This window comes from Schistocerca piceifrons, chromosome 1 (genome assembly GCF_021461385.2).
Source record: "Schistocerca piceifrons isolate TAMUIC-IGC-003096 chromosome 1, iqSchPice1.1, whole genome shotgun sequence".
Classification (NCBI taxonomy): domain Eukaryota; kingdom Metazoa; phylum Arthropoda; class Insecta; order Orthoptera; family Acrididae; genus Schistocerca; species Schistocerca piceifrons.
The window spans coordinates 887,032,988-887,060,920 of NC_060138.1; the positions used below are offsets into that span (position 1 = coordinate 887,032,988).

General features: G+C 38.5%; 1 protein-coding gene across 1 annotated transcript in view; it reads right to left on the reverse strand.

The window, feature by feature from the left end:
- Positions 1-27,933, reverse strand: part of LOC124793088 (cGMP-dependent protein kinase, isozyme 1-like) — a 405,887-nt gene that overhangs the window by 221,821 nt on the left and 156,133 nt on the right. The window contains exons 4-5 of the mRNA XM_047257993.1: positions 13,401-13,543; positions 5,902-6,039 (exon numbers count right to left, since the gene is read on the reverse strand). Coding sequence (XP_047113949.1) covers positions 5,902-6,039; positions 13,401-13,543 — 281 coding nt within the window. The remainder of the gene's footprint in view (positions 1-5,901; positions 6,040-13,400; positions 13,544-27,933) is intronic.

The window sequence follows — 27,933 nt, forward strand, 5'->3', positions numbered from 1 at the left end:
TATCACCCAGGATGAGCAGCTGAATTACATTCTCTGCCTGGGTTTCAGCTATGTCTTTTCATGCCCTGAAACAAGGAATGTCCTACCTACTATCCTTCCCACTCCACCACCCACTGAACCTATGTAATATTCTTGCCCACCCTTACACAACCCAAGTTCCAACCCCTTGACTCATGGCTCATACCCCTGTAAAAGACCCAGATGTAAGACCTGTCCCACACATTCCTCCCACCACCATCTACTCCAGTCTGGACACAAGCATCACCTATCCCATCAAAGGCAGAGCTACCTGTGAAACAGTCATGTGATCTACAAGCTAAGCTACAACCACTGTGCTGCGTTCTATATGGGCATGACAACCATTAAGCTCTCTGTCCATATGATGGCCACCGATAATCTGTGGTCAATAAACAGACGTACCACCCTGTTTCTGCACACACTGCCCATTATGACAGTCTTCATTTCAATGACTGCTTCACAGCCTGTGCCAGCTGGATGCTACCAATCAACACCAGCTTTTCTGAATTTCCAAGGAGGGAACGCTCCCTGCAATATATCTTACAATCCCATAATGTTCTTGGGCGTAGTCTTTGTTACTCATTGTCGTTGTCCAACTTCCCCTTTCCCCAGTCCCATTCCAGCACTACTCAGCCCTCTATTCCACCAACACACCCAGAATTTTTTTACTTTTCTCCTTTTTCATTGTCCCCTCCCCACCTCCACCCCTGACTTTCCCCTGCCCATTGTCTAATCTCATGACTGCACCTAGCTGGACTACCCTCTCCCCACCTCATCCCTGTATGCTCCCACAAGAAGCAATTTTCCGTACCCCACCCCTACCCTGCTATCTCTTCCCCTGCCCACTCCAGCCTCCTCCTTACCCCCATCACCTTGACTGCTTCTTCGATCATGCACTGCTGCTCACAGTCTGGCCTCAGCAGCCAGAGGCTGTGGATATGTGTGTGTGTGTGTGTGTGTGTGTGTGTGTGTGTGTTTTGTCTGATTCTGGTGGGGGCTTTTTGACTGAAAGCCACTTGTTTGACAGTCTTTTCGCTGTGCCTATCTGTGACTCAGCATCTCTGCTATATGGTGGGTAACAACTAGCCTTTTCATAATACTGTCATTATTCCATTTTGGAGTTTCCATTGATTAATTACAATTAGTTTAAACTCTTATCATGTGATGACTCATGTTATGGAACTTGAAAGAAGCAAAAATGACCTCTTTCTATCAAAAATACCAGCGCACATTAGTAATCATACACTAGATGGAATCCTATGTGTGAAATATGCCTTATCATCCAACAGAATAAAGAGCTAAATTGCAGTCAACAGATAAACTAATGTGGATGCTCATTTTAGAATGCTTTTGTCATAAAATGTTCTACAATTGTGTTGACTTGAAGACAAAGGCATTAGCCTATCTGAAAGTATTAATATTATGAAAGGGATAGTTGCTACTCGCCATATAGTGGAGATGATGAGTCGCAGATAGGCACAACAAAAAGACTGTCATAAAATAAGCTTTCAGCCAACAAGGCCTTTGTCAAAAATAGATGACAGACATAAACACACATGAAAACTCAACTCACACACACATGACCACAGTCTCTGGTAGCTGAAGCCGACGAGTAGTAGCAGCAGTGCATGATGGGAGAGGTAACTGGGTGGTGCTAAGGAGTAGGCTGGGCAGCAACGGGTGGGGCTGGGAGGAGGTGAGTGCAACTCACATACACATAAAGTATTTATTCAGAAAAGGTGATAAATAAAAGTATTGTGCTAAGCAGTTACTTGTGCATCCTGAAGAAATTTCTTCAGTGAAACTTCAATGCCATTAGTTACTAATAATACATATCAGTTTCAGACATGATATTATTCACACGAACAGAGTACAAGACAGACAAATAATTTCAGTATACCAACTGACTCTTTGTCTAAGATTCATATGCCAATCAATACAAAAGCCTTCAGCAATGTCCCACGGGTTTTTAAGCCATTATAAATCACTTGTTACATGCTCAAATATCTTAGATACCAAAATAATCAGCAACCAGATGCACAAAGGAATTTTAATTTCTTAACCAGTTTTAGACACTTAATGTCCTCCTTCACAAGGTTATACCTTTTGCATTATTTGCAAGTGTCAACAATGCATGATGTTTGCAATTGTTGTTTGGATTCTTTATACCGTTTTTTGTACAGGCTTCTTTATACCACTTTTGTACAGACACTATGAACCAAATGACCAAAGCCATTTGCTGTATGCATCTTGTTGTTGACAATTGCAAATAATGTGACGGGTATAACCTTCTGAAGGAAGGCATTAAGAAATTAAATGTCTTTTATGCAACTGGTTGGTTGATTATTTTGATATATCCAACTGCAGTTGCTGCAGATGGATAAAATACTAAACACATATAGGTGAACAAACCTTGCAAACAGTTTACTCCAAACTGGCACAGTGTGAGAATACCTTACACATTTCATAGATCATTGCTGCTAAAAAGGAAATGATTAACAACTGCTTTATAAATCATAAAATTATATAGATTCAGTAAGCGTTCCTGTTTGTTGCATGACAAGTTCCAATGAAAACAGTTTTCAGTCTTAACAAAATGTGAGAAACCATTGTTTTTGTTAGATATTGTGTGATTACATAAGTCATAAAATGGCATTTGGCAAGAAATGGCAGTCATTTATGTTACAATGCTGCAGCATTTTTAAGCAAAAAATCTTCCTTTCCAGTTTCAGAATGTTACATTTAGTCTATTTTTATTGCAGTTTAATGAAAGTTGTTTACTAATGAAATATCTAAAAGCAACTACTCTTTTTTAATGTGTACTATGACTCAGTCCCCATCCTTTGAATGTGCCTTTTACAGTAGTATTTATGGAAAATGATGTTTTCAAACACAAGCAAGAGCAGTATACACTACTGTGCAAAACTTAAGGATAAAAGTAACATCTGCGTGGTTCATCACTTTGAAGTAATATACATCAATGAAACTTAGGCAGTAATAGAAATAGCTGTTACAGTATACTACAAAAGATAACTGAAAGAAATAGGCAATGAGATTAACTGAACAGATACATTTAAACACAGACAGTAATTACACTTAAGTCACTGTGATTCATGATGGTGTCCTGGACATTACAAAGGGCATGACATTTCATTTCTCTGGCAGTGTGGCTGCCAAGTGCTGGATGGTCATTAGTGAAAGGAGACATGCTGCAATATGTCTCCCCAATTTAGACCAAATGCTTGGCAGGATTTAAGTTGGGGAAACAAGCAGGCCAATCCATTTGCTGAATATACTCTTGTTCTAAGAACTACTCCACCTGTGTAGTTTGATGCAGTCACACACTGTTATCCATAAAAATGAAGTCTTGAACAAATCCATTATATGACTACAAGTGGCAAGATGTGGGAACATGTAATGCCCCCAAAAACATTGCTGAACATTGTTTTCTGGTGATCAAGGTGTCATGGTATGAGGAGGCATAATGTTGCATTGGAGTACTGATCTCCAATTCTTTAAACATGATCCATTCACCAATCAATGTTATTGTACTCTATATTCCTTCCACACACGTGTCATACCAGGAGTGCCTTTGCCCCTGACTTCATTTTTATGGATTACATTAAGTGGCCACATCAAATTGCACAACTGGAGAGGTCCTTGGAATGAGAGGATATTTGGAAAATTGAATAACCTACTCATTCCTTCAATTTAAAACCCATCAGTCACATGTGGGATCATTGGGGAGACAACAGCAGCCTGTCCGCACTCACCAATGACCATCCAGCATTTGTCAACAACACTGGAAGAGGAATAGAATGTTCCACCATAAGAACTCTTTACCAACATTGTGGACAGCATAAGAGCACACAGCAGAGCACGCAGTACCATCTGTTGTGATCATATTCCCTAAAAGAATCGTGTTCTGCCTTTTATAATGTCCAGAGTACTAGCATAAATCATAGTGGTGTCAGTGTAATCAATATCTGTGAATAAAAGTGGTAGTTCAGTTCATCTCACTGCATATTTCTTTCAGTTATCTTCTGTAGTATACTGTAGCGGTTCTTTCTTTGTATGGTCTAAGTTTCAGTGGTATATTCCTTGAAATGACACATCATGTAGAAGTAACTTCTATCCTGAAGTTTTGCACACCAGTGTATATGTGTACAGCTAAAGACCGTAATGCATGGGAAAGTCAAGAGTAGCTATATATCCAGTGTGAGATATCAAAGTGCTTCTGAAACTGGATATGACGGAACATGACGCCTGACTGTAACAGAATCATTAAAAGAAAACAGTAGGACAATGCTTAGTATTAACTTCAGAGAAGTACAAATATGAGATACAAGAGAATTACCATTGTTATGTCAATTTTTAAGTGTAAAGCAGATGATATATTTCTTCCAGAAGTTCCCCTTACCAGCATATATAAATATAAGATGATAGAATACAAACATTCTAGATAATGGCATTCAAATAACAGATCAACAAATAATAAGAATATGACTCATTACATATTCTAACACAGTTTATGTTGTATCAATGAACATTTCAGAAATCATTGTATAAAACAAGATATACATTGTAGAAAGAAAAATTTGCATTGATGCATTATGCTTCATTACAAATAAATTCATATCAGAAAAATAATGATTTATTGATTTGTGTTGGGGCTTCTACGTTTCAGGAAATATTGCAAAATATTATTGGAAGAAGTTTTTACATAACTGAGAAATAACTAGAGCTGGAATATATGACAAAAACTGTCACACAATAAGCATTTGACTTAAGGTAATATCAAAACATGCTTCCACAAATTATGCATGTGTAATTAATATTCCAAAAATTTAAATTAACAAATGGCAGTTACGTAACTCACAAATCATAGTATATCATCTATGAGGGCAATTCAGAAAGTGTCTGCCCCTACTTTTTTTTAGCCAAACTATGGCTGTAAATGCAAAGTCAACATATCAATTCCCAGCGTTGGACCTTTCTTGGTTTGTGCTAGCATTATCTGCCACTAGCTCCACCACACGGTGCTGCTGTCAGTTGTTAAAGATGGCGGCTGTGCTTCACATGTCCATGGCATTAGAGCAAGGAAGTGTGATTTTTATGGAGCAAGGAATGAATGCCTATCAAGATCTATGAGGAAATGCAGCCAAACATGGGGAAAATTGTCTTGCTTTGAGAACTGTTGGATGTTGGTGTAATGAGTCTGACAAATTCTTTGACGTCTTGCATGACAATGAACAGCTGGGGAGGCCATGTTCATCACTGACTGACGAATAATTCCCACCTGGATGCAATGGTGAACGCAGGTTGTCATGTGCACATCTTGTCTTACGATTGCCATTAGGAAAAGGCGCCAAGAGATTCTCAATGTGGACAATGTGATTCTGCTCCATGACAATGGGTGAACATACGTGTTGCAATCAGAGCTGCCAAAAAGCTCTGGGCATTTCACTGGGTTATTTTGAACCATCCACCATGCAGTCTAGACTTCAGACTTCATCCCTTGTGATTTCCATGTTTTCTGTCTGCTGAAGAAGTTCCTGGTAGAACAACAATTTACAAGTAATGATGAAGTCAAGACAGCAGTCTGACTGTGGTACCATTGGCAGCCAGACAAATTCTACTGCAGAGGCATCTCAAATTTAATGTTGTGATGGGACAAATGTGTGAACGACTGTGGGAACTATGTGGAAAAATAGTGTATAATTGTCATCACCTGTATGTAGCTACTTTGACTTGTAAAAATAGGGGCAACGACTTTTTGATTTACCCTCTTACTTAACTCTCTCTACCCTGGTAGTATTACCAACACATATACTGCAGCATATAAATATTTAAAATGTGTTCATTCACTATTTATTTGCTTACCTTTGATGGATGCCTGCCTCTTAGTGTTGTACAAAATAGCAATTTCTCCAAACGCTGTGCCAGGGCCAAAGGTCCCCAATGATTTACCACCTTTAATCACTTCAAACCTGCCTGCAGCTGACACATATAAGTGCCTACCTGGGGTTAAGAAACACAAAATTAAAATATACTTACAAAATAAATGATTATTAACAGCTGTTAAAATTAAAAATGATTTTACTTTTGTAATTCCTTCTAAAACACAAACACATGTTATTACTAAATTTGTACTGTTTGTTAAATGAAAGCAATCATAAATTTAGTTATTCTCAGATGGCACAAGAATTTAGATCTTGCAGTAGAGTTCAAAATTAACAGCATTAAATTCATTATAGTAATATCTGAATCAACAATTAAGATAGTTATGGATGAAAATTACAAAAATCTCATACAAATTTGCTCTGTAAATAACAGCTTCTTGTTTCTTGCTATACTAAAGCATTTCCAGTACCACATGATCCTCAAATTGTAGTACATAGGGGCTTTTAACATTTTGTCCAATATCATATGCAAAGTGGAAAACTGACAATTATTGTGCTTATACATTAAAGGATCTTGGTAGTAGATATACACTGATGAGCCAAACCATTAACACCACATTTTTATTAGCCTACTGAACAACATTCCCCCCCCCCTCCCCCTCCCCCCCCCCCCTCCCCTCCCGCTCCATGAACTATGGACCTTGCTGTTGGTGGGGAGGCTTGCGTGCCTCAGTGATACAGATCGCCGTACCCTTGGTGCAATCACAACGAAGGGTATATGTTGAGAAGCCAGACAAACGTGTGGTTCTAGAAGACGGGCAGTAGCATCTTCAGTAGTTGCAGGGGAAAGCAGTAGGTGAATATGGATTGGAGGAAAGGAATGAAAGAGGAAGCCAGCTGGTAGAATTTTCCACAGAGCATAATTTAATCATAGCTAACACTTGGTTTAAGACTCATAAAAGAAGGTTGTATACATGGAAGAGACCTGGAGACACCAGAAGGTTTCAGATTAATTATATAATGGTAAGACAGAGATTTCAGAAACAGGTTTTAAATTGTAAGATATTTCCAGGGGCAGATTTGGACCCTAACCACAATTTATTGGTTATGAACTGCAAATTAAAACTGAAGAAACTGCAAAAAGGCAGGAATCTAAGGAGATAGGACATGGATAAACTGAAAGAACCAGAAGTTGTAGAGAGTTTTGGAGGGAGCATTAGGGGACAACTGACAAGAACAGGTGAAAGGAATACAGTAGAAGGATAATGGGTAGCTTTGAGAGATGAAATAGCAGGGGATCAAGTAGGTAAAAAGATGAGGGCTACTAGAAATCCTTGGGTAACACAAGAGACATTGAATTTAATCAATGAAAGGGGAAAATATAAAAATGCGATAAGTGAGGCACGTGAAAGGGAAAACAAACGTTTAAAAAATGAGGTTGACAGGAAGTGAAAAATGGCTACAGAGGAATGGCTAGAAGACAAATGTAAGAATGTAGAAGCATTTATCACTAGTGGTAAGACAAATGCTGCATACAGGAAAATTAAAGTGATCTTTGGAGAAAAGAGAACCACCTGTATGGATATCAGTAGCTCACATGGAAAACTTGTCCTAAGCAAAGAAGGGAAGGCAGAAGGGAGATGTACTTGAGGGCAATGTTATGGAAATGGAAGAGGATGTAGATGAAGATGAGAATGGAGATATGATTCTGTGTGAAGAATTTAACAAAGCACTGAAAGGCTTAAGTCAAAACATGAACCAGGAGTAGACAATATTCCATTAGAGCTACTGATAGCCGTTGGAGAGCCAGCCATGGCAAAGCTCTTCCATTTGGTGAGGAAGATGTATGTGACAGGTGAAGTACCCTCAGACTTCAAGAAGAATATAATAATTCCAATTCCAAAGAAAGCAGGCGCCGACAGGTGTGAAAATTACTAAACTATCAACTTAATAAGTCACAGCTGCAAAATTATAACATGAATCCTAAACAGAAGAATGGAAAAACTGGTAGAAGCAGACCTCGGGGAAGATCAGTTTGGATTCTGGAGAAATGTAGGAACACGCGAGGCAATACTGACGCTAGGACTTGTCATAGAAGATACATTAAGGAGAGATAAACCTGTGTTTATAGCATTTGTAGACTTAGAAAAAGCTTTTGACAATGTTGACTGGAATACTCTCTTTGAAATTCTAAACATGGCAGGGGTAAAATACAGGGAGCAAAAACTATTTACGATTTGTACAGAACCCAGAAGGTAGTTATAAGAGTCAATGGGCATAAAAGAGTAGCAGCAGCTGAGAAGAGAAAGAGATGGAGTTGTAGCCTATCCTGATGTTACTCAGTCTGTATACTGCAGAACCACAAAAGCAAGCAAAAGAAACATTTGGAGAACGAATTAAAGTCCAAGGAGAAGAAATAAAAAATTTGAGGTTTGCCAGCGACATTGTAATTCTGTCAGATACAGCAAAGGACTTGGAAGAGCAGTTAAACAGAATGGACTATTTATTGAAAGGAGGGTATAAGATGGCCATCAATGAAAGCAAAATTAGAATAATGGAATGTAGTCAAATTAAATCAGATATGCTGAGAGAATTAGGTTAGGAATTGAGACACTTAAAGTAGTAGATGAGTTTGGCTATTTTGGAAGCAAAATAACTGATGATGGTCAAAGTAGAGAGGGTACAAAATGTATACTGGCAATGGCAAGAAAATTGTTTCTGAAGAAGTGAAATGTGTTAACATCGAGTATAGATTTAAATGTCAGGAAGTCCTTTCTGAAAGTATTTGTATGGGGCATAGGCATGTATGGATGTGAAACATGGACAATAAATAGTTTATACAAGAAGAGAATAGGAGCTTCTGAGATATGGTGCTACAGAAGGATGCTGAAGATTGGGTGGGTAGATCACATAACTAATGAGGTACTGAACGGAATTGCAGAGAAGAGAAATTTGTTGCGCAAACCTGACTAGAAGAAGAGTGGGACACATTCTGACACATCAAAGAATCACAAATTTATTACTGGAGTTAAGTGGGGTGATTTGGAGGGGGGAGGACGGGGGTGAGGGTAAAAATCATAGAGGGAGGCCAAGAGATGTATACAATAAGCAGATTTAGAAGGATGTAAGTTGCAGTAGTTACTTGGAGATGAAGAGTCTTGCACAGGATAGAATAGCATGGACAGCTGCATCAAACCAATCTTTGGACTGAAGACCACAACAACAACAACACAGCAGTTATTCTGCATGGCATGTACTTGGCAAGTCCTTGCTATGTGTCAGCATAGGTCACACTGTTGCCGTAAATTAAGGACTAATGAATTGTGAGTTTGGAGCTGGCACCTGTTTTCATCCAAATACATTCCATGAAGTTCAGATCAGTTGGACTTAGTGACCAAGACATCAGCATGAGTGCACCATCATGCTCATCAAACTACTGCAGTATGATTCTTGCCTTGTGACGTAAACAGTTATCCTGCTGGGAGACCTTGTCACCATCAGGAAAGACATCAAACTTTAAGGGATGCAGTTGCTTGCAATAATGTTCATGTAGTCAACACAGTTCCCTTGATTACAGGCATAGACCTCATGGAAACCTGGGTAAATATCTCCAGTAATACACACATCAAGAAAAGTTCTGCATCACCACAAATTGCATGTTGTACCACCATACAGCGAGACCTTCAGAGGTGGTGGTCCAGATTGCTGTACACACCAGTACCTCTAATACCCAGTAGCACATCCTCTTGCATTGATGCATGCCCATATTTGTTGTAGCACACTATCCACAAGTTCATCAACGCACTGTTGGTCCCACTCCTCAATGTCAATTGGGCATAGATCCCTCAGAGTGGGTGGTGGGTCACGTCATCCAGAAACAGCCCTTTCCAATGTATGCCAGGTGTGTACGATAGGGTTCATGTCTGGAGAATATACTGGCCACTCTAGTCTAGCGATGTAGTTATCCAGAAGGAAGTTATTCACAGGATGTGCACGATCGGGGTGTGAACTGTCATCCATGGAAATGAATGCCTCGCCAATGTGCTGCCAATATGGTTGCACTATTGGTCAGAGGATGGCATTCACATATAGTACAGCCGTTCCAGCACCTTCCATGACCACCAGTGTCATACAACAGCCCCACATAATGCCACCCCAGCAGGGAACCTCCACCTTGCTGCACATGCTGGAAAGTGTGTCTAAGGTGTTCAGCCTGACCGGGTTGCCTACAAACACATCACTGACAATTGTCTGGTTGAAGGCATATGCGACACTCATCAGTGAAGGGAACATGATGCCAATCCTGAGTGGTCCATTCAGCACATTGTTGGGCCCATCTGTACCACGCTACACTGTGTCGTGGTTGCAAAGATGGACCTCGCCATGGACATCGAATGTGAAGTTGTGCATCATGCAGCCTATTGCAAACAGTTTGAGTCATAACACGACATCCTGTGGCTGCACGAAACGTATTATTCAACATGGGGTGTTGCTGTCAGGGTTCCTCCAAGCCACAGGCCGTAAGTAGTGGTCATCCACTGCAGTAGTAGCCCTTGGGAGGCCTGAGTGAGGCATGTCATCGACAGTTCTTGTCTCTCTGCATCTCCTCCATGTCCGAACAACATCGATTTGGTTCACTCCAATACACCTGGACACTTTCCTTGTTGAGGGCCCTTCTTGGCACAAAGTAACAATGCAGATGTGATTGAACCACAGTACTGACTGTCTAGGCACAGTTGAACTACAGTCAACTCCAGCCGTGTACCTCCTTCCTGGTGGAATGACTGGAACTGATCAGCTGTCAGACTCCGTCCATCTAATAGGTGCTGCTCACGCAAGGTTCTTTACATCTTTGGGCAGGTTTAGTGACATCTCTGAACAGTCAAAGGGACTGTGTCTTGATACAACATCCACAGTCAACGTCTGTGTTCAGGAGTTCTGGGAATTGGGCTGATGCAAAACTTATGTTGATGTGTGTATAATACTGCTGTCATTAGACTGCATCACGGACATGGTTCATGTCTCAAGCAGCCGTTAACCAGATGATGTTGTCTCCAGACACAACCACCAACCTGCCATATCAAGAAATGTGATTCATCTAACTAGATGACAAATTTGCATTGATCAATGGTCCAGTCGTGATGATCCTGTGCCCGTTGCAATCATAACTGACAAGGAAAATGAAGAACACACTTTACACACCATGATTTCATTGTAGAAACTTTTATTTTCCATGATGACCAGTTTCAACAGTCACATCATCTGATCTTATAGAACTTGTTATGAAAGTACCATGTTATGTTACATGAATGACTGGTTATCTTGGAATAATAAACGTTTCTGTATTGTGATCAGGGCATATAAAGTGTATTCTTCATTTCCAACCCTACAGATCATCCCACAGCACAACATGTGTACTTTTCATAACTGACAATGTCATTAGGTCAACAAGGAAACATATAGGGGTCATTTATTGTGGTGATCCATGTTCAGCCATGTGCGCTGAATGATATGCTCCAAAATAATTGTGCCTGGAACAGCACTGCACTCTCTCACCATATCTTATGGTTTCGTTATACTTTATCCTCTTTCCAAAGATGTTCCTGACAATAACATGCAAAATCTTGACCATATTCATGATGCCTGTTCCCAGGCCATAACAATTTGCTCTTTTTCAAATTTGCTTATGTCAGTGGATTTCACCATTTTCAGTCCACATCATTACAAGTGTGATTCCACACTCATCTCTCCTCCACTTATTCTGTATCATGTACCAGCAGTGTCAACAGACAGCATTTAATCTCACAGTATGTAATGGGTGTAATATTTTGGCTAATCAGTATATTTAATTCATATTAGTCACATTGTGTTAATGGTAACACAAGAATGACAAGAATAAGAAAAAAATTAAGACAGGCAACTCCTCATCCTGCTCCTCACTAATGAAAGGTACACAGGCATACTTAAAGTTGAGAAAGTCTTACCAAATTTCAAAGTATTACTCTTCTTCTAGCTATGATATATGCAGCTGTAAGAGTGAATGTTTGAATTCAAGCACAATTTTCTCAGTTTGAAGTGCGGTAATGAACCAAGCATAATTTGTGTAGTTGCCTACCCTCATTTATTTTCTTGGGGTGAACAGTCTAATGTATATCTATAATTAGCCAGTATCTAACAATGCAATATTCTTCATCATTGGAGTTTAATATGAGGGTGCAGACTTTAACTGAATTAAATTCAAGATTCTCCCCATAAACAATGGAGGTGCAAAGTTTTCTGCACTATCACCATCTATAAATGAGCAAGCATGTCTATAATAACATTATTGTAAGGGCTCAAATACCACATAAATGTGTCATTTCTATATATATGATATTCTGTAAGTCCAATTTTATTATCATTATCATTATCATTATTATTATTATTATTGTTATTAGTTTGAAATACTCTTTGTATGGTGTGTGGCATTTGGAGTTCATCAGCAGTATTTTGCTACTTTCAAGGGAATCATGTGGAAGAGAAGATTTATTGAATGTGGACAGTACAGTGAGCAAAGCTAGACAATTATATGACATAATACAGAACTAAAGGCTTGGTGATTATTTAAAGTGCAAAATTAGACTAAATATTGGACTTAATATTGCATGTTTAAAGTAATACTGAAATACTTGGATTAAATGGTGATAATTAAGTATGTATAACATTCAGATCAACAAAAAGTGACATTAACCATATATGTCACAAATGCATATTCAACATATCAAGAAATTGATAAGAGTTGCATATTTTGAATTTGAAATAGTTTTAAAATATTTAATAATACATTGAATTAACATATAAAACAGAATTTTTTCATGGCAAGAGTAATAAAGAAGGCATTGTCTAGAAAAATGAACAATGGAAAAAAACACTAATGAAAGCTATTCAACAACAGTTATCACACAATATTATATACAAAGAAGGTTTCCTGTAAACAGAATTTAATTTCAAGCAATCCCGGTTATGGAGAGTCAAAAATTGCATGTTGAGAATAACTGCAGCAGATAAACAGGCATTTTATGTTTGACAGGTGTAAATTCATTTTACAAGAAGAATAGTTCAAGACAAAGATGATAGAGACTGCAGTGGGCATGCTCATCCTGATTAGCAGCTACTGGCAGCCATCAGTCTACCGTCAGCAGTGCAGGACAATGCGGGCAGACAACACAGTTGGCAACAAGCGCCAGCAATAACTATAGATGACGATTGGGTCTGAGAGGTATACACATTTTTATAATTATTAATAGCAATTAGCATTTTTATAATTATTAATATTGATTTTTAGATGTTTTACTCATTACATGGAAAGTTATCATTTGGTTTTCAAAAGAGTCTCTTTTTTCATATTTTATTCCCATGCTCAAATTGTAAACAGTATGATTAAAGCTCAAATTGTAAACAGTATGATTAATTCTACAAAGTTCTAGTCTACAAACTTACCTATTTCCCCCTCCTCAATCACAAATCCACTGCTATCAAGCACTTGTAGTGACATGGCCTCTGCCACAGCCTGCATCTGTACCTCATTTAAGTTGCACAGAAATTCATTGGCTTTCAGGGCTCTGATAATTAGCTGCAAAGATCTGAAAAAAGTTAATGTCTTATTGGTTTTGAAATTGTTTGGATGATTGGCTGCAAAGCATTCAAACATTTTTGTAGAATATGAAGGCTACTTTCAGAATATATTATGAGAATAACAGGCTGCATTAAATTACTAAAATAAATGAAATACTTTTTGTATCATAACTAAATCAGATTTCTGTTCTTACAGCAAATAGCTAACTACTATTTCATGATTACCTAATTAGTTTGCATATCTAGAAAACTGCTCCTTTTCTCAAAGCAGTGACATTTCTGCTAATTTTCTGATTTTGGTTCATACACTGTAAGTACATATAGAGTATAACAACTAGATGAACGTTAAGTATTAAAACAGAGCACAGAATTAATAACAGACAGTTACTTGCTTCTATTAAAGGATACATCAAACAAGTTCCCACCCATGAAATATAATAGTTTTACAGAATATGATAAAATAATGCACCTAACTCAGTATTAATTGAAGAGAAATACTAAGTACATTTAATAGTTAGTGATATTGAAGCTACTACTCCCTGTTGGAGCTTGTATGAACAGAAAAAACTTAAAGAAAACAGCATGAAATTACAGTATAACCCCGATTTTGCATGACCTTGATTTAGCATAAACCTGCATTTAATGGAAGAAATTTCAAGCCCTGAAAATTAGTCCATAAGTGCAATGTAATTTTATATTCAATTTAATACAATTCGCTTTATGGCAAAACCCGCATTTAGCTTTAGGAATATTAAATATTGAAAACAAAACAACAGTGGCTTTTGTGGCACGAATGCAAGCTGCACTTTTTTTCTAGTTTTCGGAATCCAAATATCTGCCTGCAGTTTACATTCGGGTGCAAAGCCTTAGAAGTTCCACAAAATGCTGCTAGTTGCCGCCGTAAGTGCGGCCTATATTGCTGCTTTCTGCTGCTAGAAGCCGCCACAGAAGCCATTGTGTTAGTTTCGAGTAATGAATGTTAGAGTGTTTTTTATCTTTGGCAAATCAAGCAATTTTTCAAATATTCATAGCAATTAAAAAAAACTCTTTACATATACACCATCAAAACGCACGTTTTGAAGAAACTTGACAAGTGTGGTGTAGTGTTTCCTTTACTCAGGGTTCTGCCGTGAAAATATAAAATAGAAAATCTGATTGGGTTTTGAATTTTGGTGGTTTCAGTTACGGATAAGGTGGACTTCGTATTATTGATTGAGATAGTGCTGTAATCTGACCATGCATGGCAGACCGGGTCGGCAACACTACAAAAAGCGACTGTACGGAAATAGCATCAGAAACTAGTGGAAATTTACCTTATAATCTTGTTAGAAACGCAGTACTAATTACAATATAGTCTTCATGGCTGTCCTCCTAATTCCCTTGTAGGACGACCCGTCTTTCACTTTTCTCCATCTGTTGAAAACTTCTTCAAGTTGTCACTGTCATGATCAATTCACAAATTTGGCGATAACCACCTTGAATCACTATTGAAACAACCTCGTTTGGAACATAATTTTAATTTCCACCCAAAAGCACATTCAACACAGCGTGGAAAAATACACGTCTTTCGTATCAAGACAAGAGAGAGAGAGTAATCAATTAGCTGTTAAAAACAAAACCTACGCAAAAGTAAAAAAGAAAAAAATTATTTATAAAAATCGGTCACTGGCACAGCGCTCTTCTGCGTGCGCGATCGTGAATTATATCTTTGTATTGGCGGAGGCGCGGTAGTCAAAGTACCATTACAGTGGCTTTACATTTCGGCAACTCCAGCTAATGAGAGCAGTGCTCACAAAAACGTTTCTTTCAGTCTGCTTTTGAACTTTGGTAAGACATGGAGACAGCAAAAGTAACAACTTTCAGCTTGTTCCAGCAACAGAAAAGCATTTTCTGGACCAAAATGTGGCCGCCACTTTGAGTTGTAAGTCGTGGTGAATGATTTTATGAGGCAGCAGCGACAGTAACTGCAGAAATAATTCAAGAAAAAGCACATCAGAAAATCCAGAATTTTAAAGGGAGCCACAATTGGGCTTGAAAAATACAGGGAAAAACTCGTCACATTTCAGTGCTACATCATCAAACTGCACACTGGAAATTAATGCTGGCTTGTACAGCCAGTGGCCATAAACTGTCACCATTCATTTCACACAGAAGACTTTACTGAAGTCTGAAGTGTTTCCTAAAGATGTTACTGTACATGCTAACGAAATTGGCTGGTTCATGGAGGACACGGTTTTACAGTGGATCAGACCTGTCTGGCAACATCGTCCTGGTACCTTGCTAGGTTTGCCATGTATGCTTGTATTAGATTCATACACAGGTCACTGTACACCAGCTGTGAAAAAAAAAAAATAGCAGAGGGTAAAACAGACTTTTAGTCGTAATTCCAGAATGGATGACATCCAGTCTGCATCTGTTAGATGTTTGTTTAAACAAGTCTTTTATGAACAACCAGAAAAATATGTACACACAATGCCTAACTAAAGAAGATAGGCAATTAATGCCTACAGGACATGTTAAGTGTTCAAGTTTGTCTCAATTGTGCACGTGCATTAGTCAATCTTGGAAATGTCTCCCAAGTGAAACTGTTCATCACGCATTTAAAAAATACTGTATTTCTAATGTGCTTGACGGCACAGAGGATGATGCTTTGTACGAAAGTAGCGACAAGGAGTCACTAGCATTAATATTAAAACATGAAAAATCATGACTGTGTTCCAGTATGCAGGACAGCGAGCTCACCTGTGATGTCACTGCTCACAGCTCATGCATGTGTAGATCCGGAATACTGTATTTCAATAGATATCATGAATTTTTGCTGTTGTCAGTATTTTGTGATGTAATTATAATTTAAGTGCCCCAAATCCCTGAGAGGTAGGGCCATTTAATACTCTATCCATCATATGATGAGCCATATCTTTGACTATTAAGTGCGGCTTGAAATTAGGGTAAATTTTTTTTAATTTTTTTTTTTCGTCTCATTTCTGGGGTCAGCTTTCAATAGGGTGAACTTCCACAGGCTTTGCCTCCACATGCAAGCACCATGTAATATGGGCTTTAAGAACCTATGAACTCCAGCATTTATACTGAATACAATTGATCATCTTCCATATCGATTCCTCGCTACATTCAGGAGCTAGCTCAAACTTTGCCAACCGCAGCTGAAGACTAACAATGTACAGCGCGCTAACAGTTACACCATTTTGCGTGCTTGCACCCAGCCAAGCTCTGTCCGAGACTGTATGTTCATAGTACAGCATCAGTTTATGCAAGTTTGCATCAGTTCATGTATTACTGTGTATTGAATGGAGAATCCAGCTGTATATCAGTTTGCTCACTCACATTTGTTGTTGTAGTGAAGTTGACTATGGCAGCAAAAAGAAACTCTCTATCTGTCGTGGAGAAAATGCACTTGATTAGGGAAGTGGAGAGAAAAACAAATGTGCCCATAAGCGAAATCGCACAGTCTTCATTGTCAGTAATATTGAAGAATAAGAAGATTCTGGATCAAGAAACACAGTGCAGTTCAAAAACAAAGCAGAAAAAAATGTTAAAAAGTTGCCATATGAAGAAATGGAATCAAAGCTAATGGAGTGGTTCAATGGAGCACATGCTGAAAATTTACCAATCGATGGGGCATTGATAAAAATGAAAGCATCTACAATATTAAGGAAACTTGGGCTAACAGAATTAAAAGCTTTGAATGGCTGGCTGGATAGGTTCAAAAAACGCTTTGGTATAAATTGCAGGGCAGTACGTGGACAGTGATGAAAGTGTTGAACACTGGAAAGAAGAGGTGCTGCCACCCCTCTTGGAAGGTTTCAAATCTCATGAGGTGTACAATGTGGATGAACCAGGCCTGTTTTACCAACTCATGCCCTTTAAAACCTTAAGTGCTAAAGGAGAAGCATGCCATGGAGGAAGAATGAGCAAGCAGAGAATTACTGTTCTCTTATGGAGCAACGCAGATGGCAGCAACAACCTGGATCCCATAGTAATTGGAAAGTTCCACAAACCACATTGCTTTAAGAACAGTTCTACGCTGCCATGTAAGTATTATAGCAACAAAAGTGCTCGGATGACTGTGGACTTGTAAAAAAGCTCTTGCAAGCTTTTGATGCACGAATGGGTGCTAGAAACAGGAAGGTTGTTCTCTTTATGGACTTAGGATTTCTGCGAATGCAAAAGTGCATTTCTTTCCTGCAAATTGCACTAGCAGACTCCAGCTCATGGATCTAGGGATTATTCATAGCCTGAAGTATTGGAAAGCTCTTGTCCTTAAGGCACTTGCCTTTATTTATTGGAATGAACTGCTTAAATTGAACATCCTGCAAGCAATGCATATGCTCACAGGATCTTGGAAAATGGTAACTAAGGAGACCATCTCAAATTGTTTCATAAGTCTGGATTTAATGAAATGAACACTCACGACAAAGACGTTGATGAAGCAGTAGCGGACATGCATGATTGGGTGCAGGTATCTAACAATTTACCCATCACTTTTGATGAATTTGTGGCTTGTGATGATGATGTCATCACTACATGCATCTGAGATGCTGAGGAAATCTGCGAAGATGAAGTAAAGCAGAATGATGGAGATATCGAAGAATACGATGATGTTAGGGATGAAGAAATGCAAACACTGTCATTCAGTGAAGCTATTGCCAGCATAGACATTATCAGGAGATTTGTCTCAGCATTTAAAGTGACCAACCCTGTTACATACAGAGTAAATCAATTGAAGATGGACATTCTGAACCTAAAATCCAACAGTGCTAAAAAGCAGACTACCATTTTTGATTACAGGTATTTCAAAAAATGAGGCACTATGAAAGTTGTGTAAATATGTGTTGTATATATGAAAATATATGACTGTAATTGGGTAAGTATTTTGTGGATGTTTTAATTTTGTAGTGGGCTGAGAACTACAATCTTTGACTACTGTATTAGTGCTACAAAAAAAGTTGTAATTACAGTATATTTGTACAGTAGGTATCTCCTTGCTTTAATGTTGTTATTGTGTAAATTATGTGAGTTGGTGCAATTCATGTTAATACAGGCAAAGAGTTCTGGAAAAGGTTTGCTTTCTATCGAAATCTCGATTTAAGGTAAACCCCCATTTAAGATTAAAAAATTCTGGTCCCTAGAAAAATGTTTAATAGCGGTTCTACTGTATGTACTGAAACTGTAAACTGTTGCATATAATATAATTGCAAAAAAATATGCCTGCAATAACACAAGAAATATGTGTCCAGCATATCACTTCATAAATTACTTGTCTCATATATCGTGGCAACTTGTACAAAAAAATGATGAAAGAGGACGTATAAAACACAAATAGAAATAGATCAGTGTATATGTCAGATCCCATTTATTTAATTATGTTGATGTTTTAATCCCCCCCCCATGAACCATGGACCTTGCCGTTGGTGGGGAGGCTTGCGTGCCTCAGCGATACAGATAGCCGTACCGTAGGTGCAACCACAACGGAGGGGTATCAGTTGAGAGGCCAGACAAACGTGTAGTTCCTGAAGAGGGGCAGCAGCCTTTTCAGTTGTTGCAAGGGCAACAGTCTGGATGATTGACTGATCTGGCCTTGTAACAATAACCAAAACGGCCTTGCTGTGCTGGTACTGCGAACGGCTGAAAGCAAGGGGAAACTACGGCCGTAATTTTTCCCGAGGGCATGCAGCTTTACTGTATGATTAAATGATGATGGCGTCCTCTTGAGTAAAATATTCCGGAGGTAAAACAGTCCCCCATTTGGATCTCCGGGTGGGGATTACTCAAGAGGATGTCGTTATCAGGAGAAAGAAAACTGGTGTTCTACGGATCGGAGTGTGGAATGTCAGATCCCTTAATTGGGCAGGTAGGTTAGAAAATTTATAAAGGGAAATGGATAGGTTAAAGTTAGATATAGTGGCAATTAGTGAAGTTCGGTGGTGGGAGGAACAAGACTTCTGGTCAGGTGACTGCAGGGTTATAAACACAAAATCAAATAGGGATCATGCAGGAGTAGGTTTAATAATAAATAAGAAAAGAGGAATGCGGGTAAGCTACTACTAACAGCATAGTGAACGCATTATTGTGGCCAAGATAGATACGAAGCCCACACCTACTACAGCAGTACAAGTTTATATGCCAACTAGCTCTGCAGATGACGAAGAAATTGAAGAAATGTATGATGAAATAAAAGAAATTATTCAGATCGTGAAGGGTGATGAAAATTTAATAGTCATGGGTGACTGGAATTCGGTAGTAGGAAAAGGGAGAGAAGGAAACGTAGTAGGTGAATATGGATTGGGGCTAAGAAATGAAAGAGGAAGCTGCCTGGTAGAATTTTGCACAGAGCACAACTTAATCATAGCTAACACTTGGTTTAAGGATCATAAAAGACGGTTGTATACATGAAAGAACCCTGGAGATACTAAAACGCATCAGATAGATTATATAATGCTAAGACAGAGATTTAGGAACCAGGTTTTAAATTGTAAGACATTTCCAGGGGCAGATGTGGACTCTGACCACAATCTATTGGTTATGACCTGTAGATTAAAACTGAAGAAACTGCAAAAAGGTGGGAATTTAAGGAGATGGGACCTGGATAAACTGAAAGAACCAGAGGTTGTACAGAGTTTCACGGAGAGCATAAGGGAACAATTGACAGGAATGGGGGAAAGAAATACAGTAGAAGAAGAATGGGTAGCTTTGAGGGATGAAGTAGAGAAGGCAGCAGAGGATCAAGTAGATAAAAAGACGAGGGCTAGTAGAAATCCTTGGGTAACAGAAGAAATATTGAATTTAATTGATGAAAGGAGAAAGAATAAAAATGCAGTAAATGAAGCAGGCAAAAAGGAATACAAATGTCTCAAAAATGAGATCGACAGGAAGTGCAAAATGGCTAAGCAGGGATGGCTAGAGGACAAATGTAAGGATGTAGAGGTTTATCTCACTAGGGGTAAGATAGATACTGCCTACAGGAAAATTAAAGAGACCTTAGGAGATAAGAGAACCACTTGCATGAACATCAAGAGCTCAGATGGAAACCCAGTTCTAAGTAAAGAAGCGAAAGCAGAAAGGTGGAAGGAGTATATAGATGGTCTATACAAGGGCGATGTACTTGAGGACAATATTATGGAAATGGAAGAGGATGTAAATGAAGATGAAATGGGAGGTACGATACTGTGTGAAGAGTTTGACAGAGCACTGAAAGACCTGAGTCGAAACAAGGCCCCGGGAGTAGACAACATTCCATTGGAACTACTGACAGCCTTGGGAGAGCCAGTCCTGACAAAACTCTACCATCTGGTGAGCAAGATGTATGAAACAGGCAAAATACCCTCAGACTTCAAGAAGAATATAATAATTCCAATCCCAAAGAAAGCTGGTGTTGACAGATGTGAAAATTACCGAACAATCAGTTTAATAAGCCACAGCTGCAAAATACTAACACGAATTCTTTACAGACGAATGGAAAAACTAGTAGAAGCCGACCTCGGGAAAGATCAGTTTGGATTCTGTAGAAATACTGGAACACGTGAGGCAATACTGACCCTACGACTTATCTTAGAAGCTATATTAAGGAAAGGCAAACCTACGTTTCTTGCATTTGTAGACTTAGAGAAAGCTTTTGACAATGTTGACTGGAATACTCTCTTTCAAATTCTAAAGGTGGCAGGGGTAAAATATAGGGAGCAAAAGGCTATTTACAATTTGTACAGAAACCAGATGGCAGTTATAAGAGTTGAGGGACATGAAAGGAAAGCAGTGGTTGGGAAGGGAGTAAGACAGGGCTGTAGCCTCTCCCCGAAGTTATTCAATCTGTATATTGAGCAAGCAGTAAAGGAAACAAAACAAAAATTCAGAATAGGTATTAAAATCCATGGAGGAGAAATAAAAACTTTGAGGTTTGCCGATGACATTGTAATTGTATCAAAGACAGCAAAGGATTTGGAAGAGCAGTTGAATAGAATGGACAGTGTCTTGAAAGGAGGATATAAGATGAACACCAACAAAAGCAAAACGAGGATAATGGAATGTAGTCAAATTAAGTCGGGTGATGCTGAGGGAATTAGATTCGGAAATGAGACACTTAAAGTAGTAAAGGAGTTTTGCTATTTGGGGAGCAAAATAACTGATGATGGTTGAAGTAGAGAGGATATGAAATGTAGACTGGCAATGGCAAGGAAAGCGTTTCTGAAGAAGAGAAATTTGTTTACATCAAGTATAGATTTAAGTGTCAGGAAGTCATTTCTGAAAGTAGTTGTATGGAGTGTAGCCATGTATGGAAGTGAAACATGGACGATAAATAGTTTGGACAAGAAGAGAATAGAAGCTTTCGAAATGTGGTGCTACAGAAGAATGCTGAAGATTAGATGGTTAGATCACGTAACTAATGAGGAAGAATTGAATAGGATTGGGGAGAAGAGAAGTTTGTGGCACAACTTGACCAGAAGAAGGGATCGGTTGGTGGGACAGGTTCTGAGGCATCAGGGGATCACCAATTTAGTATTGGAGGGCAGTGTAGAGGGTAAAAATCGTAGAGGGAGACCAAGTGATGAATACACTAAGCAGATTCAGAAGGATGTAAGTTGCAGTAGGTACTGGGAGATGAAGAAGCTTGCACAGGATAGAGTAGCATGGAGAGCTGCATCAAACCAGTCTCAGGACTGAAGACTACAACAACAACAACAACGATGTTTCAATGACACTTTTCCTCTAACTGTTTCTAATAAAAAAAGTGGCATACAAAGTAAAACAGAAAACTGATGGAATAAAAACACAACAGAATACTGAAGGAAGAAAAACACATGGTGCTACAGAATGACAACTACACAGAAACTAAAATGCAACAAATGTTCTCACATTGTTATCTACTTCAAATATTAAAAACCTATTTCTAAGAAAGTCATAAAGGGAACTAAAAGAATTGGCAAATAATAGGTTTATTCTAGAAAATGTCAGTGATCAAAGCTGAAACAGCTAGTGACCATGATCTTCCAAAACTCAAGGTAAAGAACAAAACTATTCTAAATTCTGCTCAGATATCAGAATTGCTCAATAAACCATTTATAAATATAACTAAACCAAAAATTAATGTAGAGAATTACACAGATGTGGTAAATTTCCTTGATATAGGGCAATTTGAAAGTAAATCTTTTAGTAAATTCAGCAAAACTACAGAAAAAGATGTAGAAAAAGTAATATTATGACTAAAAAGTGAAACATCAGCAGGGTTTTGTGGAATATCAATTAAAGTGTTTAAAACAGTCTCTAAAATAATTGCACAGCCACTGTCTACAATAGTTAGTCAGTCCTTTGAAGATGACTGCTTTTCAAATACTTGGATAATGCAACAAGCCATTATTCAAAAGAAGCACAATAGAAAATATGGGAATTATCATTGATTCTCTCTCCCTTCATCATACTTCAAAAATGCTGGCAAAGATTTCACAACACAAAGTCAAAATTATAAATAAAAATTTAATGTAATTTAAAAAAGTAGCATAGGTTTCACAAAGACAATAGCACAGTATATGCTATCAAGCATTTTGCAGAAAAAATCAGCATCTTTCTAGAGAACTCTCTGCATGCTACAGGAAGTTATTGTGACCTATAATACTCACTTCATACTATTCTCTAAACTGGATAAGTTTGTAATTAGGAGTACTGTATTTGAATGGTTTAGGTCCTACACAACCAACAGGACTCTGTGACTTTACCAACAACTGGATTGACTGCAACAAGACAGAATGAATCTGACAGGTCAGCTGTGGGCTTTTGTGAATGTGTGCCGGGGCAGTCAGCTGTCAGAAGGCTGTGAATGGCAGCCTGAGTGGAAGTAAAGGTGGCTAGCAAGCCACAATGCCCAGTGGGGTTGGGTTGGGTTGTTTTGGCGGAGAAGACCACACAGCAAGGTCATCAGTCTCATCAGATAAGGGAAGGATGGGGAAGAAAGCCAGCCATGCCCTTTTCAAAGGAGCCATTCTGGCATTTGCCTGAAGAGATTTAGGGAAATCACGGAAAACCTAAATCAGGATGGTAGGACGTAGGATTGAACCATCGTCCTCCTGAATGCGAGTCCAGTGCTCCACCTCGCTTGGTCAATGCCCAGTGGTCATTGGGGTTTCTCCAGGCAGCAAGAGGAGTGTTTTCTGGTGACATGGTCAACAGGATGAGCAAATATGGAGGGACCTGTGATTTGTAAATTCTGTCACTATTATGATTATAATAAAAATACATTAAAACTCATTACAATCATGCTAAATAAAGCCAATAACAATTTTGGAGTTGCGGCTGTGGGGTGAGCTCATTGAAGATAAATCCATGTCTGAAGCTTTGACTGTTAGGAAGTTATTGACATTATTACCATTATTGATTATAGTAAATTGTAGCAACTGAATCAATCAAGAAAGTCACTACCATAGTACACCAGATGAAAGAGGATAATGCCTGCAATATAATAAATAGATTATTTTTCTAACTAAGCAACTGCAAAAACACTCATGATACACCAGATAAAAGAGAATAATGCCTGCAATATAATGAACAAATTATTTTTCTAATTAAACAATTATAAAAAATGTTATAAACAATTTAGTTCATTGACGTAAACAGTTCCATAATTAACAACTCCTCCACAGAGATGCAAATGATCTTATCAGCAGGAGTTTATTTCTTTAAATATTCCAATAACTGTCAATGTGTACTAAAGTGTAGTTGTGATTTATAAAATAGGTCAAATTAGTGTTTTGACCTGAGTGCCAAATGTGGCAACTTATGTGTCTGAGATTTGTTTAAAATCGTTAAAATAATGTATAAATGAGTTTGTTAAGAGACTGGAAAATGACTGCAGAAATTTTTCATATGTTTTATCATAAGTACTGTTATGAAAATTATGAATGGTGGTCAGGATGAAAGTACCTGCACTGAACCAAGGGATGGTCATGTGAAACTCTTAATTAAGCATGTGGGGCAGCCTCGTGGTCTTTTGCCTGTTGTCTTGCATCTGGAGCATTGGTGAGGTATTTAGTCTGCAGCTGGTAATGCTATCAGCACTGTGTATGCCACAAATGTTATTTTCATATATCGGGACTTGTACATTATGATTTAGCATAATGCTGCTGGGTATAATGCTACATCTTCACAAAGTAATACCAAAATTTGCACTGGTGACAGACACTGTTCAGTCATTCAATGAACTACTGTTAGGGGCCACCCTTCACATACATTGTGCTTCTCTAAAAAATAATTAAAGGGGATTTGTATGAAACTTAAAAATCAACCTGTTTTGAGCAATGTTATTATCCTTTGGAACTTTGACTGACAGATCCAAACTCGGAACATCTTTTCTTAAATTATTCCCAAATATCCCACAGCTTATATAAGACTTTGGTATTAACATTATTATGTTGTGTCACTGGGCTAAAGAGCAACAGTGTATGGCCAATCTCTATTGATGTAAGCAGCCCACACTCAAAGTTAATGGCTGTACATTGCCCTCACCCTGCGGAATGGGTGACAATATTGTAATAGTGTTGGCTCATCCTGGATCGGGCGGCATTTTTATTGTGTTGATATTTTGGATTAGTTGTCCCAGTATCCAAGTTTTAGCAGTGAGCAGTTAGTGTGCAGCCTTGCAAGTGTCTGTATAGTGCAGCAGTGGTAAAAGTAGGAGCAGCAGCAATAATAGTGCACTTAGTGCAGATGATAAAGATGACAGTGCATGTTAGTGAGAGCAGTGGCAGACAATGGCCTCACTGTATGTCACTGGTACAGCAGTTCATGTGGGCAAAGTCAGCGAGCAGCAGAGGCACCATTTACATGGTGTCACATGTGAGTAACATTGCTTCAGCGCCAAACAGCAGAAGCAGTGTTGCATGGAGGTGGCATCATATCAGCACCAAGCTTGAGAAATAGCATCTTCACACAGCATTACATGTTGGCAACATCACATTGGCTCCAAGCAGAGGAGACAGTGACTTCACACAACATCACACAAGGCACATGGTGGTCCATGTTGTGGGCAATATTGCATCATCATTGGACAAAACACGGAGCAGTAAGGCTGCATATGTTGGCAAGGAAATGCAAGTTAAATACAGTCAATGGCTGAATTGTAAATTATTCTCATAGCCAGACATGACCAATGAAATTAATAATCTGCAAAATGGTTGTGGGTCAGTGGGTGCATGGAGTGATGTTAATAGTTATAGCATGCCACAGAGAAGGGAAGAAATAGATTGGGAACCAGGAAGTGACCTGAATGTGTTTTTTGAAACATTGAATAAGAAATTAGAGGAGATAGATTTACAAATGGGGAGTATAAAAGCTGAGATAGTGGGAGATACAGATTAAAAATGTAGAATAAAATTGGAAGTATAAAAACTGAAATATTTGGAAATATAGATTCAAAATTGGAGAAAATGGAATCGAAGCTTGATGATAAGATAAGTGCAGTGAGTTTGTTCAACTAGGTAGTAAATTCACTGAGAACAACAATAAAGTTGAAAATACAGTTAAAATGGTTGAGGGAGCTATTCTCAGAGTTAATGAGGTAGAAAAGGGATTGGTAGCCAAAGTGGAAACTGTGGAAGATCATCTTGTGAAGTGAACTGAGGCACAAGAAAAGAAATGTATAAATTATGAAATACAAAAACAAATGCAGAGTTTAAATCAGTGAATGTAGGCATTGCTAATTGTTATAAAATATAGGTGAAAAGCTGGAAGGGGAAGTTAGTAACAGAGAGGAACAGATAAATGAGTTGAAGGAATCAATAAATAATGTAGCATCTACATCTACATCTACATCCATACTCCGCAAGCCACCTGACGGTGTGCGGCGGAGGGTACTCTGAGTACCTCTATCGGTTCTCCCTTCTATTCCAGTCTCATATTGTTCGTGGAAAGAAGGATTGTCGGTATGCTTCTGTGTGGGCTCTAATCTCTCTGATTTTATCCTCATGGTCTCTTTGCGAGATATACGTAGGAGGGAGCAATATACTGCTTGACTCTTTGGTGAAGGTATGTTCTTGAAACGTTAACAAAAGCCTGTACCGAGCTACTGAGCGTCTCTCCTGCAGAGTCTTCCACTGGAGTTTATCTATCATCTCTGTAACACTTTCACAATTACTAAATGATCCTGTAATGAAGTGCACTGCTCTCCGTTGGATCCTCTCTATCTCTTCTATCAACCCTATCTGGTACCAAACCCACACTGTTGAGCAGTATTCAAGCAGTGGGCGAGCAAGCATACTGTAACCTACTTCCTTTGTTTTCGGATTGCATTTCCTTAGTATTCTTCCATGAATCTCAGTCTGGCATCTGCTTTACCAACGATCTACTTTATATGATCATTCCATTTTAAATAACTCCTAATGCGTACTCCCAGATAATTTATGGAATTAACTGCTTCCAGTTGCTGACCTGCTATTTTGTAGCTAAATGATAAGGGATCTATCTTTCTATGTATTTGCAGCACATTACACTTTTCTACATTGAGATTGAATTGCCATTCCCTGCACCATGCGTCAATTTGCTGCAGATCCTCCTGCATCTCAGTACAATTTTCGATTGTTACAACCTCTCGATACACCACAGCATCATCTGCAAAAAGCCTCAGTGAACTTCCGATGCCATCCACAAGGTCATTTATGTATATTGTGAATAGCAACAGTCCTATGACACTCCCCTGAAGCACACCTGAAATCACTCTTACTTCAGAAGACTTCTCTCCATTGAGAATGACATGCTGCATTCTGTTATCTAGGAACTCTTCAATCCAATTGGGGTAGCGAAATTTAATGATGGAGCATCCCATGTGGCAAGGATTGAATACCAACCAATCAATGGAGAGATTAAGCACCATGCAGTGGACTTCTTGGCTGCATGAAAAGATAATTTTGTTGCTGGCATGAGTGAAATAGCTAAAATTAAATTTGTAAAACAGCAGTTAGAAGGGGGAACCCAGACATGGAGTAATCAGCATGCAGAGCAGTTTGTTGGTTTCAGGACTTTTGAAATGATGTTCTTAACTAAATATTGGACTCAAGATAAACAAATAAGATTATAAAATGAATTTTTGGGTCAGATTATAAGATTGGTAAAGAGTGCATGAGGAAATTTTATGCAAGAGAATTTAGTAAATTAAAGCATTTGGATTAGCCATTTGGGGTGCTTACAGAAATCTCTACATTAAAGAGGAGACTTACAGAATTACTGCAGTACTGGGAACTCATCCACAGCTCTACTGATTCTGTAGAAGAATTTCTGGATTTCATAGAAAACATCAATAGGGCACTGTGTTGCAGACTAAAATTTTATGAGCAGAGGAACAGTAACAGAAATCATGACAGAGGTAATTACAACAATAATAATTTCAATGGAAATCATAGAAATG